The sequence below is a fragment of the Chaetodon auriga genome, chromosome 2 (assembly GCF_051107435.1).
Source record: "Chaetodon auriga isolate fChaAug3 chromosome 2, fChaAug3.hap1, whole genome shotgun sequence".
Classification (NCBI taxonomy): domain Eukaryota; kingdom Metazoa; phylum Chordata; class Actinopteri; order Chaetodontiformes; family Chaetodontidae; genus Chaetodon; species Chaetodon auriga.
The window spans coordinates 18,519,811-18,534,921 of record NC_135075.1 but is presented as its reverse complement, the minus strand read 5'-3'; the positions used below and the strand labels follow the sequence as shown (position 1 = coordinate 18,534,921).

The 15,111-nt window shown below is 43.6% G+C and overlaps 2 protein-coding genes across 3 annotated transcripts in view; one reads left to right on the top strand and one right to left on the bottom strand.

Moving 5' to 3' along the window:
- Nucleotides 1-8,874, top strand: part of cacna2d2a (calcium channel, voltage-dependent, alpha 2/delta subunit 2a) — a 139,849-nt gene extending 130,975 nt beyond the window's left edge. For both annotated transcript variants that reach the window (XM_076760362.1, XM_076760351.1), the window contains 16 exons: nt 206-266; nt 999-1,096; nt 1,902-1,992; nt 2,095-2,157; nt 2,340-2,443; nt 2,584-2,682; nt 2,888-2,979; nt 3,077-3,124; nt 3,234-3,305; nt 3,394-3,546; nt 3,699-3,751; nt 3,884-3,939; nt 4,306-4,429; nt 4,749-4,858; nt 5,137-5,219; nt 6,083-8,874. In XM_076760362.1, the coding sequence (XP_076616477.1) occupies nt 206-266; nt 999-1,096; nt 1,902-1,992; nt 2,095-2,157; nt 2,340-2,443; nt 2,584-2,682; nt 2,888-2,979; nt 3,077-3,124; nt 3,234-3,305; nt 3,394-3,546; nt 3,699-3,751; nt 3,884-3,939; nt 4,306-4,429; nt 4,749-4,858; nt 5,137-5,219; nt 6,083-6,205 (1,430 nt within the window). In that variant the 3' untranslated portion in view covers nt 6,206-8,874. The remainder of the gene's footprint in view (nt 1-205; nt 267-998; nt 1,097-1,901; nt 1,993-2,094; nt 2,158-2,339; nt 2,444-2,583; nt 2,683-2,887; nt 2,980-3,076; nt 3,125-3,233; nt 3,306-3,393; nt 3,547-3,698; nt 3,752-3,883; nt 3,940-4,305; nt 4,430-4,748; nt 4,859-5,136; nt 5,220-6,082) is intronic.
- Nucleotides 8,875-10,048: 1,174 nt separating this feature from the next.
- On the bottom strand, nt 10,049-14,943 carry abhd14b (abhydrolase domain containing 14B). Its single transcript, XM_076760378.1, has 4 exons — nt 14,812-14,943; nt 13,355-13,569; nt 12,419-12,660; nt 10,049-11,022 (listed from the first exon to the last, which is right to left on the bottom strand). The coding sequence occupies exons 2-4, from the start codon at nt 13,566-13,568 to the stop codon at nt 10,843-10,845; spliced, it is 636 nt and encodes a 211-aa protein (XP_076616493.1). The 5' UTR covers nt 13,569; nt 14,812-14,943; the 3' UTR covers nt 10,049-10,842.
- Between the last annotated feature and the right edge of the window lie 168 nt (nt 14,944-15,111).

The following is a 15,111-nucleotide window of genomic DNA, read 5'->3' as shown; positions in this document are numbered from 1 at the left end:
ACTAAAGCAGTCGTCCATTGAGAGTCAGGTTCTATTTTAGGCACCATATTGGCTAACGCTAACGTGTTCCCATGATACCTCAGTGTTGCTATGGTAAACTCCCTCCTTCGTCCCTACACCTTTGAAGAACAGCTGCCGTTTACCCACAACTCCCCACTGCTCTGCCCACTGCCCTTCCCGGATAATCTTCCCCTTTCTGTTGCAGATTTTGAATCACTGCTGCCAAACAGTTTTGAGTCTGAAGGACATGTATTCATTGCTCCCAGGTAGCCCTGTGTGTGAATGCTTGCTGTCGTTGATGGTCATCCGTTTTTGGTCTTCTGTCTTTGGTGGTCTTGCACTGTGTGGAAGTGGTTGATTTCATTCATTCATTTCTTATTGAGTGGTGTGGAAACTTGGATTGGCAAAATATAAAATTCGCTAAAACCTTGTAATTTGATTTTATTTTATTTTTTGCGCTCACCCTCATTAGTTACCCTCCTTTACACAAAGTATTGAAGCCACATCAGATCTTATTTGCATGCTGTTACATGTTTGTTTTGCACAAATACATTTAGGGCTCATCAGTTCGGTTGTTCAATGTAAGATAAGAATAAGAAATTGTAAAAAGAGTAAAGCTGATATTGGACAACAAAATGTGTAACATAGAAAAAAGTGACATTATATATGACAAATGACTGCAAGCTTCTTTGCATGTGCTGTTCAAACCCTCATAGCCTCCAGCTGCAGCCTCGATTCTGAAACACGCTGAGAAAATCACTCTTTCGTTGTGATGCCCAGCCACATTTTGTTTTGACTGACAGGCATCTTGGCATACTCGTTTTAGGCTGTAAGACATGCATGCTGCACACGAAAGTGTCAAGTGACACGTGTATTTGTGCATCCCCACTTTGTGTTGTGCGTCCCCCTTTAAAGGACAAATAAGGCCGAGTGTAAATGTTGCATGAGCGTGTTTTTACCTTCTTTCTCTGACTTAAAAGGCGTTGTCTGTTCCTCAGGGAGTACTGCAATGATCTGGAACTGTCCAACAACAACACTGAGTTCCTTCTCAACTTCATTGCTCTCATGGAGAAGGTGACGCCGGACTCCAAACAATGTGAGTTTCAAGTCGAGATGAAATGAAAAATTGTATCCCCAGTCGTATTGTGCACCGATTTAACAAATTATGGCAAACAAAATACAAAAACATCAATTTTTTTGTATTCTTGTATCAAAATCCAACCATGTTTTCTTCCTGCAAAACCAAATATGATGTGTGATTGCATCAGCGTGAATGAATGGAGTGAATGGGCTGAATGGAGGCGAGGATCAAACTCAATCACTCTAATTCTCCATGTTTGTTATGACACACCCACGTCGCATCCCGCCTGCATTTCCTCTTTCACCTTCACAGAAGTTGTCGAAATGCTGTTTCATCTGGACATTCATTTCTTTCCACTCACACAAAATTAGTATTGTATTAGTTTTAAATTAGTTCATTCAAGATCGGCGTCAATGGTTGGCACACCATCCTGCTGTAAATACTTACTAGAGCACCAAATGTGTGGATTTATCTGTGGCCGAAAATAGTAGTCCATTACAAAAATTTGCGGCTTTTCACATCCACAAACATCTCTGATTATCAGGGTCATCAGTTTTTATTGGCCAGCAAAATTGAATGTATTTCATTTTTTCCACCATCTGTAACAACACCAAACTTGCACAGAGACAAAGTGAGTTTTGTAGATGTATTTGGCTGAAATCTGGAAAGGAAATAATCTTCTGTGTTCACTCTAATCATGAGTGTTATTTCTTTGGTTGAATTTTGACTAAAAGTGGTTAAAATCTCATCAAACGAATCTACATCTGATGTGGATTTGAGTGATATTCTGATAATATTCTGTTTACCTAATCCCATTTAGGTGACAGTTTGCTCCTTCATAACCTGATCCTGGACACTGGCATCATCAGGCAGCTGGTCGAGAAGGTGTGGAAGAATAAAGACTTAAACACGTGAGTACAACTCGCCAACACCGAGCAAATTGCGTCTTTGGAATTGACTCCGAATCCGACTTCGGTTTGATTTCTGCCTCTTTTCTCCATCCTGACAATTAGATACGGCTTTCTGGCCGTGTTTGCTGCAACAGATGGAGGTATAACAAGAGTGTTTCCGAACAAGTAAGTGCACTCGTCATGAAGGCTGCGCGTCCGGGCTGCAGCTGCTCTGCGGTTCTGTTTCTCACTTTCATTCTCTTTTTAAAGTAGTATGTTGTGAGGACTTAAAATGTTTCCTAAACTGGTAGCAGGAGGCTTGTGCATCAGAGATTTACAGCTCCGCGGTCTGTGCTCTTAAATCTCAGGGCTGCAGAAACCTGGGACGAAGACCCTGAGCCGTTTAATGCCAGCTATTACCGCCGCAGTCTCGACAACAAGGGCTACATCTTCCGAGCGCCTTATCGAACAGGTGAATGATGCTCTCGGTCTCGGCTTGTATATCTCACGCTGTGCCTCATAATGTGTTGTGGCTCTTTGTTTCTAACCCCCCACCACCACCCACCCCACCTCCACCCTCGGCTTGTTTCTCTATTTGTTTCCCTCTTTAAGTCAGGGACGAGCTGCTGAACCCAGAGAATGACACCATAGGGATCCTGGTCAGCACGGCGGTGGAGATCACGGTGGGAGGGAAGACCATCAAACCTGCAGGTGGGCTCAAGCTCTGAAAGAGGACAAAATCCTTCTGATGATAGCTGTCAAAGAAAACGTTTCAGAGCAAAGCGCAGATAATTACACGTCTGTGTTTGTGTTTATTGTCACTTTGTGTGGACGCGTCCATCTGCATCTATTTTCTGGGCCTTTTATGTGCAGCAGTCTTTTTATTCTCTCTTTTCCCAACCTGTCTTTCTCTCAGTGGTTGGAGTGAAACTAGACCTTGAAGCCTGGACAGATAAGTTCAAGATTCTTGCCAGCAACCATACAGACAACCGCCAAGGCTCAAATACGGTAATGAAAGAAGCAGAAAAGGTATATTTACAAGCTTAGTCTTGAGCAGCATTTCCAAGATGTTCAGCTGCTAACTTTGTTTTTTTCTCTGTGACAGTGTGGACCAAACAGGGGCTGTGAAATGGACTGTGAAGCTAACAGTGAAGTAAGTATGCAAATTTTTAATGAGCTTCTTAAATTCAGCTCAGTCTCCTGCTCTGTATATTTTTCCACTGTGCCTCTAATTAGAGCCCATCTTTCGCCTCTGTGTGCAGGATCTCCTGTGTTATTTAATAGATGATGGTGCATTCCTAATCATGTCTAATCAGAAGGAGGACTGGAACAAGGTGAAATTAATAAGGAACTTTTCACGCTGACCGTGGTCTCTCGCTAATCTCTATGCTCAGCTTGACCGGAGTGTCTTCTTCTCCGCAGGTGGGGATGTTCTTCAGTGACGTCGATCCCTACTTGATGCACGCGCTCTACAACAACTCCTTCTACAACCGCAAGCAGTCATTTGACTATCAGTCTGTGTGTGAGCGGGTGCCCAACAGTGAAGCTGGAGCTGCACCCAGAGGAGTGTTTGTGGTGCGAACACAAACTTCTCAACACCAGACAGGATGTAGACTAGATGATAATGCTGAATTAATGGCATATAGAGAGACTGATGTACACGCGTCATCCGCTGATGTGACATTTATGCTGTTCTTACATTTTTCTCTTTCTGTCTTTATCTGCAGCCAACAATTGCAGATTTTCTAAATCTGGCTTGGTGGACATCAGCAGCTGCATGGTGAGTCCTCAAGCTTGAATGAAAAGTGTAACACACAGTACACACATACTGCACCTGAAGAGACTCGTGGATACTCTTAACACAATAACATATTTAAGCCCCATTTTGTATTCTCACTTCCTGTCTCCGCAGGTCCTTGTTCCAACAGTTTATATATGGACTGGCTTACCACAGTTGGTTTGTCACAGGTGGGTGCAAACAAGACACGTTCAACCATTAAACATTAGCCTGGTGCTTTACGGCACAGGAACATTTTTGGAACATCAAAGTCAATTAAAATCAAAATGGAGCCATGAGCCGAGACTCTAGAAGTGCACAGAGCAATGGTGAAATGATGCATGCATCAGTATTTTAAGTGCACAGTTCACTTGTCCAGCCTCAGAGCTCAAACTGTAAACACAATGCAAATAAACGATGAAGGAGGAGGAAATTTTGCAGCTTTTTCCAGGCCAAGTGTTGCCATGCCCTCTTCGTAAACCCATTTTCAGAATCATAATAAATCAGTTGAACTGACAAAAGCTACTCTTCTTCTTTGCGCTGTGGTGATGCTGCAGATGAGGTGGATGCAGAGGGATTCGACTCCAAAGAGCGGAGTTGTGTCATGATCCAGACCCAGTACTTCTTAAGTAACCTCAGCAGCTCCTACAACATACTGCAGGACTGTGGCAACTGCTCCAGGTCTGTACATATGTAAACACACTCACACACACACACACACACACACACACACACACACACACACACACACACACACAAGCCAACACCACAAAGAATGGCACCATGACGGGGGCACAGTTAGTAAGACAGATTCGTCTTTCTGCTGGAGCTAATAAACTCTGCTGATGATTAAACCGTATCAGCTTTAATGAAACGGTCACATCATTGGCTAAATGAGCCTTATGAGACTCTCTCATGAATCTCGCTGATCCATTAGCAAATGAGCCTGTGATGTAAGTGAGCAGAGGGGGGTTGTTAACAGAGTTGTCTCTCTCTGCAGGCTGATTCATGCCAAGAGGATAAACAACACCAACTTGCTGTTTGTGGTGGCGGAGAAGATGCCGTGCAACACCTGTGAGATAGAGAAGCTGTCCCAGGAGGAGGAGGAGTGTATCCTTTTTCTCATTGTACACCAGCTGGTAGAGAAGAAAAAACACTCTCTAATCGCTCGATGCTATCTCCTTATCTAACATACCTGTGGAAACACAGATGTTTCACATTCATTTCAAGGTTATTTTTATCGAGACGGAGTGAATTATGACCAGTTATTTACATGTGTAGCAGCGCGTGAGCGATCAGTGTGTGTGGGTGGATGTAGAAACACTGCAAAAAAAAAAAAAGCAGAAATTCAAAGGATTTTAATTTTCCTTAATTGAGTCAATTTTCAGTCAAGGAGGAGAATCCGTGTGATGAAATGGCTGTGGCACGCTATCGAAAAGGACCCTCCACCTGCTTTGACAATAACATCTCTGTAAGATTTTCAGACATCAATAAGCAGAGTTATTCAAATAAAAACAATCAGGCAGTTCAGCATTTACTCGCTGTGAGTAATGCAAGTGCACACAAGTATGGCTGATAATTACAGGCTGTCAGCAGAATCATATTGTGATGATGAGATCTTAAAATGTTTCATTTCTCTCGTCCAAACTAATGACTGTGTGCAAGCTGCAATCAGAAACTAAACACGAATCCTGATTTAAACATTTCATCTCATGGAATACAAAACAGAGAACGTAGTTCGCTAAATCAGGCTGTTTATTTATATGTGTGCTTTTTCAGAAATATTGTGATATTGTGATAATCGAAAAAATCTTGATATCATGACGAATGATTTCAGCATTTCAGCAACTGTATTTCTTCTTCAATAGTACAACTGTACAGCTGGCAGAGATGATGGACAATGATGATGATGATGATGTTGATGATAAACACTGTAAACGTTCAAAATCCCAATTTACTGCTCACTTTTGAGTAAACTAGAGGATCTGTTATGCACAGCCACAGTCCAACGGAAGCCCCAGAAAACTGCAATCTGTCATTTTTTACCTTGGATTCTGCACAGATTAAACAAACCAGATACGACATGTTAATGTGTGAGCTTCAGGTGGGTTCTGTTACGTTTGGACAGAGCCAGCTAGCAGTTTCCCCCTGAGAGTCGTATCAATCTTCTCATCTCACTCTTTGGAAGAAAGTGACTAAATGTATCTCACACAATGCTGAACTGCTCTTCTAACAGTCCATAGTTGGTCAGGGAGCGGGTGCTTCCTGCACCGTGAGTAAAACACTCATCCTGTGTACTGGACGTGTACTCACAGCTACGTTTCCCCCCTGCAGGAGAACACGTCAGACTGTGGACGAGGACACTCCTTCCGTCCGTCCCTCTACACCTTACTGCTCATCCAGCTGCTGCTGCTTTATCCGGCCGTCAGCCCCCACGTTCACTCAATACTACATTAATTCCATTTTCCTCCACTTATCCTCCTTTTAGCCCTCCCACGCTTCTTTCCCGACCTTAAAACCCCCCGACCCCTTCTCTCACCCCCGTGCCCCTCAGCCCTCCCCCAAGATATAGTCATAGGTAATAATGGGACTTCCCATCACGGCAAGTTGGAAGCCCTGAGTGCCGCGCTACCCAGCTCGCTTCAGTTCGTGTCGCTTAGTGACAACTGCCGGACGTTTGTGTCCTCGGCCAGTTAACCTTCATCTGCAGGAGGAGTGGGTGGTGCCGGACCACCTGGATCATCAGAGGCAATGTCAGAAAAGAGAAAACAAACGCCCCCGCCCCATGACCACCCCGCCACCTCCACCATCCAGAGAAGGGAGGGGAAAGAGGACAGGTGGAAGCCCTCGTCACAGACCTCCCGCCTCATACAGACTGGAGAGTCGAGGTCGTCTGTCCGCCTTCACCTCCGTCTGTCAGACAGACGGTGGGACTTCTCCTCCTTCTTGTCTCCTCCATCTCAGAGTGTCACCGCTCTGTCACTGACCTCTCGTTAGAGGCCGTGGACCATTCAGCCAGTTATAGCCACCACAAAAAAAAATGACAGAAAAAAAGAACTGTCAAGTATACAAAATGTCAAGTATAAACTGCTGAAGTGATGAGTATTCCAAACATTACAGTATAATTAGTTTTTAATTTGAAAAGGAAGTCGTTAGGTGTTAACTTAAAAAGACATGGATTCATTTATGCACTATATCTACTTGCCAAAATGAGATAGACTTTCATGTGGTCTTATTTTTATAGCCAAAACACGAAGAGGAAGTGGCTTCTGATTTAGATTTAGGATAAACCATAAGAGGAAGAGGAGACACTCAGAAACTGAATGCTGATTCATTCTGTGCAGCGTCTAATTACAGATTAATGCTTTTAAAAGACGTCCACTGGGGATTATTGTAATTACATGATGGTAATCGCATTCCTTCAAGTACTTTTCTCTTGTATTTACCATTTAAGGCTAGCGCTATCTGACTCACACACCAGTGACAGCTGTAAAACATGAATCAGTGTTCGGTTGCTGCAGATCGGGAGCATTGTTGATGTCGTGTCGTGTTCTCCGTTAGGATAAATCGACCATTCTGACCTCCGGTTCGGACCGAGTGTTAAAAAAAAAAGAAACCCCTGTGCTCTCTGATGCGAAAGCTCACCTCTGCCAACCCTCATGAGGCTTCTCCAGTAACCTCTTCTAACCACGATTTGTACATGTGCTTTACTTCTGTTCACCCGACAGACGCATCAAGATCTCTGCCTCATGACTGTCTCACAGTAGTTCCAGGTGGGCTTTTTATTTTTTACTTTTTATTTTCTCATGGGTGGCTTGCATTACCTTTGACTGATGCTGTTCAAACTTCAAAACCATTCGCTGCTGGGGGATAGGGGCTTATCAACATTTCCAACAAAAGTGCAGAAGAGGCAACTAAATATGGTGATCGCGTACAAAGTAGTAGTGTGGTTGTAATCCATCACAGTTCATCATTTGATCATTTCGATGTGTGAAAAGTCATTTAGACTCCCATGTTTAGGAGCCGCTCTGTTTCATAGTGCCTTGATGCACTTTGTTTTGGACCACATCGGCTGTACAAGAGTAGAGCTACTGTATAGTACCTTTATAAAGCAGCCATCTTTGAGGCTTTGGATAACACAGGATTCTGTTGGCTATAGAAATAGCTTTACACAGAGCCACGGCACTGACCGGCTCTAGCTTAATGTATTCGCCCTCTCGGCTGTGGTCGCTGTACCCCTCCAGAGCCGCCTGACTGCCATCATATGAAGTTACTATACCGTTCCTTTACGAAGCCATGTATAGAGCTACGATACACTATGAGTATACAGCGACTTAACTGGCCATAGAGCGTTTTTAGGGCCACCTGACTGCTATAGTTCTGCCTGAATCGTATGTGTTTGCGTGCAGATGTGTGTGTGTCAGTTTGTGTTGAAAACCCTCAAAGGGGAATGTCTTTTACATGAGTTGTGGAGTGTATGAGGGACAACAGTTGTGGTAGCATAGCTGTTTTTTCCTGTTCCTATGTCGCAACAGACGAAATCCAGTGTTGTTGTGGAGAAAAAAAAAAAAAGGGATTTTACTGAAACAAAAATAATCCATCTGTAACCATCAGTCTGCCTAGATGTTAATCAAAGGGAGCAGAGGTGTCTGAAAGAATGTGTAGTTCATCAGTGTTTTCTGCTTCAAATGCAACATAGTTAACAAAGCCTCTCTAAATGCCTTAGTGTTACACAGTGCGGAGCTCTCAACCTCCCCCTCCTCAACATCATACACATACACACACACAAACACACACAAATAGATCCTCCGAAATATTCACTCCCCCTGGGTTTTCTTGGTGTTCTGCAGTAAGTATAGTGAGCTCTGATTTTGCATTTTTACGTCTTGGAATGATCCGTTTCTGACTGATGCCTGTTCGATTAAATGCTTGAAAGCAGGTGGGAATTTAAAATTTCAAAACGCCTCCGACCTTCGATGTTCGCACCCACCAAAAACCCTCACTGCTCAGGTGGGACGACTCACACGACAATTTGAACCTTAGCTACACACTCTGTACAGTTGTTGGTACTATTTGATGTGACAAACATGCCGGCACAGTAACTGCAGGCTCTGAGCAAATAAGTACAAAAAAACAAAACAAAACCAAACACTGTTAAAAACTTGAAGTATTTCCAATTTGGCTCCTTTCGGTGTGGAGTACTGAGCGGGATGCAGTCTCGACTTTTCTGGCATTTGTTTGTCTCTGTCCTGTGCCATTAATTCTGTCTGTATATCCCTGTTTCCACTGTCTGTAAATGAGCGCTACACGTGCCTGTGGAAATGTACCCCCTGCAACTTCCTCTCTTTTCCTGGCTCTGTACACTCTCACACATGAACTAAATATGTAGGCCTATGGTTTTTGCACCTGCACCGAGACATTATGCACACACACCTATAATCAGACATGTAAAGACACTTATTCATGCCCAGCTGGGAGATGTCAAGCACCAGGCAGAAGTAAGCCAAGGACGTCACTTCCCAGGTGTTTTTTTTTTTGTTTTTTTTTTCTTTTCTTTTTTTTTTTGGGGTGAGCGGGTGGAATGTCAGAGGCAAGCTCAGGGAGTGGGTCTCCACAGAGCAGCACGGGCCTGTCAAACTGAAGGTCATGGAGGAATCACGTGGTGACGTCTGTGTGTGCATCCCGACGGAAGGACTCTTCTAAAGGGACACACGTCTGATTTCTGTGGTTTGACAAATTTACTTTTGCCAAAAAAAAAAAAGAAAAAAAAAGAAAATTGGACCAGCTTGGGGACGAGAGGGAGGGGTCCGCTTTAGGACACGGCCCTAAAATATACGGGACGGTTTTCATAAAGCCCCCTCCCGACCCTCGCTGCATCTGTGTTGGTGCGTCTCTGTGGGAAAGACACGTGTGTATGTGATTCTGTAGTCTGTAGTCTGGTGCTATGTGACCATGTTTGACAAGTGTGTGAAAAAATAACAGCAACATTTAGAGAAAAAAAAAAAAGAATTAAATCAGTCGAATTTTAAGTGAAGTTGAAAAAAATATATAGGAATACAGCACTGTTGATAAGTTCGAGATCTGAAGTCAAAATGTTTGGAATTTCCTTTGAGTTTCGTTTGATTTCTCGTGCGTGAGCGAGCGTGAATGTTGGTGTGCGTGGAAGATTTAGCTCCTTCTTTTCTGGGCACTGGTCCATGTCGCTCCATTCTTTTGTACAGATGAAGCTTAAAGGAAAAAAAAAAAAAAAAAAAAGAGGGCAAAATTTGTAAAATATTGTGTCTGTGACTCCTTGTAAAATATTTTCAAATTGTTTATTACAGAGAATCAGTTATTAAATAATGTTCATATTTTTCACTTCATTTCAGCCTGTGGTGTTTTGTTTGGCAGAGGTGGTGATTGGTTTCATTACATAGAAAATAAAGCAACTCTTAATCATAGCTTTACTACTATTTAGATTACAATAGTAGTTTTCCTGGTATTAAAGGAAAAGTGTGACATCTTGGTAAATACGCTTATATCCGTGATGAATCAATTAATACCGCTTTCACATGCTAAATATCTGCACTCATCTACTCTCAGGGTTAATGCTGCTGCTCGACTTGAGGGGGCGTTTGTGTGAGTTCTCCCGGGTGAGAACTCGTTTTTCCAATTGTTCTGACACCACTGAACGCCCCATTTGATTCTTCCCAGCAGCCTGCTAACTTAGCTTAGCATAAAGACAGGAAACAGGCTAGCCTGGCTCTGTTTCAGGATAACAAAAATGTTGTTTTTACACCTCAGTTTATTAGTGGTAAAACAAACACGTCAATGTTAGCCGGCTGACATACAATCTTCTTATCTGTCTCTCACCGGCAAAGTGAACGAGCGTATTTCTCAACGTGTCAAACTATTCCTTTAGAAGTTTGCGCCTCATCTCCTCTCATCATTAGAAAAGTCTTGATTTCCGGTTTCATTACTGACATGATTTGAAAAGCCACAATGAGGCCATGCAGGAGGACGTCTGTGGCCTAAATTTCTCATGAATGAATAATGTGTTTATTTGTGTGGCTTCTCTGAGTCACTTATGTGTGACTGATACACAGCGAAGAGCTTCACAGCGTTTTAAGGAAGCCTGTGAGAGCTTTGTGCCAAGTGTCCGGGTCGTCCAGGTAGCAGGGGTGACCCGCTCCTTTCATCACCACCACGCTGTGATTGGCCAGATTGCGCAGGTTGCTGAGTGACAGTTCTCCGAGCTCAGTGTCCTGGTCACCATAAACGATCAGCGTGGGGACCTGGAGGAGAGAGGCGACACAAAAACACAAAGAGATCCTTGGGATGAATCATCTCCAGACTCCTTTCTCCCTTTTTTTCCCCCTTTGTTTTGAAATTCAAACCCGTGGCTAAAGGGATTTTGGTGATGTCCTACATTTTACCTCAAGTTTGAAAAAATTCAAACAGGTCTTATAGAAAGATAAGAGGCAAGCTTTTTATCTTTACTAAGTGTGACTTATTTATGTTTCTGGATGTCAATAACAATAAAAGTAAAGTAAATAAAAGATTAAGACGCGAGTAGTGAGACAGACCTTAATATTAGCTGTGAGCAGCTCTGCAAAAATTTAAAGTCTTGATACACAGATGTAGGTAAATATGCTCCATTACAAAGTCCTGCATTAAAGGGGTGCTACAGCATTTTAGTTTGCATTTACGTAAAGCTGTGGGACACTTAAAGCACCAGTATACTCCATCAGATGTGGTCAAACAGCTGAGGAAACCTCCTGCTCGCACCTTTCCGGCATTGGATTAAGGTGGAGCAGAGACAGTCTGACCCACACTGATCAGTCAGACAGGAAAACGTGTCATTATCTGCATATTTCAACTGTGATTACATCTCCCGGCTTTCTCAGACGACCCGTGTTTCACCCCGTGTGGCCGTTTGAAAGTGATAGAAAAACTTTTGCCTCAGATCAGATTTAAGGAATCACGCTCTGAAAACGCTGCAACCTACAATTTCTACAACTGTGTTGACGGCTGAGAAATGCTCCCCATGGCCAGTCAAGAGAAAAATAAATTATCAGCAAAATACACAGTGGTCTGTATGTATAGCACCAAAAGTAAATTGTGACATCCTATTACTTATTGCATTATCATGTCACTAATCTGAACCACCTCTCATATGTTTTTCATGAAATCTCAACATGCAAACTAACCGCGGTTTGATTTCACTGTTTAGTTATTTTCATATCTCACTTTGAAGTCACGTCACTTTCTGCTGCGACATTTCCCCCAAATCACTGAGCAGCCGAGACACTTCTCCCATTTACTCAGACACGTGCGCTTGTTTTTAAACTTTCCAGGTACAAACACGTCTCCTTCATGCTTAGTGCACCTTCACTTGGTTTGCTGTTTGAGAAATTGAATTTTGAACTGGTTGGGAGCCGGATGAAAGCCGGCGGCGTCTGTGAAAGTGTAAAGTCACGTGATATCTGCTCCTCTCGTGGTCGCATGTAAAAATCCACAGGCTCCTTTGAAAAGGGAGAGAAGGAGTTGCGGGAAAATCAGGTTGACATTCACGGTTGCTTGAGCTATCCTTTAAAGAGGAAATGAAGAGCACACATACTGTAAAAAAAGAAAGTTCTGCAGGACAGGAAACTACAAAGGAATTTAAAGTAGAGGCATAAAAGGCCGTACCTTTACGCTCTGGTACTGCTCTGCTGTGAATTTGTCACTGCAGATGGGAGCCACGGGGACGTAGGCTCGGACCAGGGCCTGGTGCTGGAGGAGGAAGGGGAGGGAGTAACTCCCGCTGAGGGACGGGCTGATCAACACCACCGAGCTCAGGCTCAGCTGCTCACACACCTCTTTCAGGAAGCCTGCAGGGGCCAGTTCTCCGATCGCTACCGGGGCCTTGGCTGACTTAGACCGGCCGAGCCCTGTGGACAGACAGAGGTCACGATGTTGGACACCAGATTCTTTAGATCAGAGGAGACAGAGATGCTGCACACAGTGGACGGGTTGTAAAAACAACAGGAAGCAGGTTTTTGCAGTCTGATTTAACTGCTTACCGACACCGTCAGCATTCTGGGCTGCAGCTGTGACAATTCATTTAAAACCCTTAACGCCCAGTTGTCCCAGTTTGCATGAAGCACAGCACCATCAGTGACAATCTGAACACGCAGACATGACACACATGTTTTGTGACTTCCACTTCCAAAGCGTATCATTATCTCCAATGTCCGTCATGAATAAACGTCCATCAATCCATTTAGTATAAAAGACACTGCTTATAACACCAGACTTGGCTGAGAATCATCACGTTTTTAAGTTTTCAGCAGGATCAAAGTCATCCAGTGAAAGTTGTCTCTGCATTCATGGGTGCAACGCAAGCAGGAAGTGCTGATAGCTAATTCGGCATATTTTTATATGGTGACAACTTGCCAAAATGTAAACTAATATAGGCTTTAAAAAAAAGGCTTTGTCTGATAGGATGTGAGGCCCCCTGGTGGGCTGACTTTGAAAACGCAGCTTTAGGAGAAAGAAAATTGGCAGATTTCATTTTTGCCCAGTTGGTGGTCCGGACATGTGTGAAGCAGTGAAAACGGTGGCGCTTGTTCCCGTCTGACTCACCTGGCAGGTCGATGGCTACGGCACGGCAGCCTGCTTTGGCCAGAATCTCCATAGTGCCGATGTTGAGCCAGTTTTCTGAAGAGAAACGGATGCCGTGAAGGAGTAACACTGACATCTTCACTTCCCCTGAGGCAGGTTCACTTTGTCTGTAGAAGAGCGGCTCTTTGCAGCACTCCAGCTGCACGCTCCCCTCCGACATCTTCACAGCTGACATCCTGAGCAGAAAAACAGCAGAAATCATGTTTCTGTTACAACAACTCAGACTGCGCTTTAACACTAAAAACCACTTTTACTTCAGGCCCATTCTGAATGCAGGACTTTTTGCTTGTGAGTGAGTATTATCACAGTGTGGTATAACTACCTCAGGAGCTTAATACTTCTTCTTCCACTGTGGTGAGAGCACACAAAGCTCTCAGGTTTTATTTATATATTAAAAAATGTCTCTGAGATGACATAAAAACCCCCAGAGGACATTGTACATACAGGTCTGGCAGGTTGGCAGAGTTAAATATGGAGAAACACTATGATAATTCTGAGAAAATAAAGTAGAGCTGAAGCCATTAATCGATGAGTCAGTGAGCAGAAAATGACAGTTTCAACAATCAATCAATCATTTTGACAAACAGTCTCTTGGTCCAGTTTCTCAAATGTGAGGATTTGCTGCTTTTTTTCTGTTTTATATTATTGTTCTTGAATTATACGCACGTTCAAAACATCACCTCGAGCCTAAAATCACCCTTTATATCCTGTTTTATTGGCAGTACATAAACATTATGATATACGGTTTATAACACACTGTGATGGAGCTGTAAGCAGATTAAAGTGTTGAACCATGTATTTGTCACCAGCTTCGAGTCCCTCTGTGGACACCCACACATGGAAGCCGCTCGTTAACACATAAAGAATGAATATATAGTAAAATTATGTTTTCATAGGAGGATGTATGACTAGACAAATACTGCATGCTGCTTACAGATGTCCATGTAAAGTACATCCTTCTCAGATGTGGTGGAGTAGAAGCATTTAGGTGCAGTAAGCAGCTTGACAACAAACTACCAAATACAGCAAAAGCTTCCATATGAAAGGAGCAGGTGGAACCAGGTGGGAAGTTTATTTCTTTCACTTTTAGCACAGAAAGGCCATCCATCTTTATCTCACCAGCAGCTCCACAGTGAAGGCAGCCACACCTCTGGAACAGTTTCAAGCCAAACATTGTGAACTGCTCCACAAACGACCTGCTGCAGCAGGGTCTCCCTGTTAAACTGTCCCTGTGCGTTGAAATAATGGACTTTTATTCCGCTGTCCACTGCTGGTCAGTGAAGTTGTGCAGTTTGAGAGCAGACCAGGAGTTTGTGCACAGCTGGCGCGTTAAACAGCCTGATCAAAGTCCAGATTGCAGCGTTTTATTTGTGCTTTTGCTCTGCGTCACAAACACGGTGAGAAAATCATCTTCTTACCTGACAGCTTCCAGTAATTAGCGACGGCTGATTGACGGAATGTGGCTGTTTCGCCCTGAACCAGCAGCAGAGTGAGCGCTGACTGGGTGAAAAGGGGACGGGGCTTCTGAGGACTTGCGGAAGTGCGTTGACGCCGCATTCTCGCTGACGGCCAGCAGGGGGCGACTGCACGGGCTGCAGCAGTGAGTCAGAGCATGAAAGCATGTGAGAAAATGACCCCTATGTTTCTGCCTTGATGTGTTAACCTCAGCAAACATTTCCATAACGAGTTTCACTTTATTTCAAGAGAGGAATAAAAAC

Coding starts and splice junctions, on each gene's coding strand:
- abhd14b (XM_076760378.1), bottom strand. CDS start 13,568: ATGTCAGCTGTGAAGATGTCGGAGGGGAGCGTGCAGCTGGAGTGCTGC. Junction 12,661..13,354: donor CGTAGCCATCGACCTGCCAG/GTGAGTCAGACG, acceptor GTCTGTCCACAG/GGCTCGGCCGGTCTAAGTCA. Junction 11,023..12,418: donor AGCAGTACCAGAGCGTAAAG/GTACGGCCTTTT, acceptor TCTCTCCTCCAG/GTCCCCACGCTGATCGTTTA.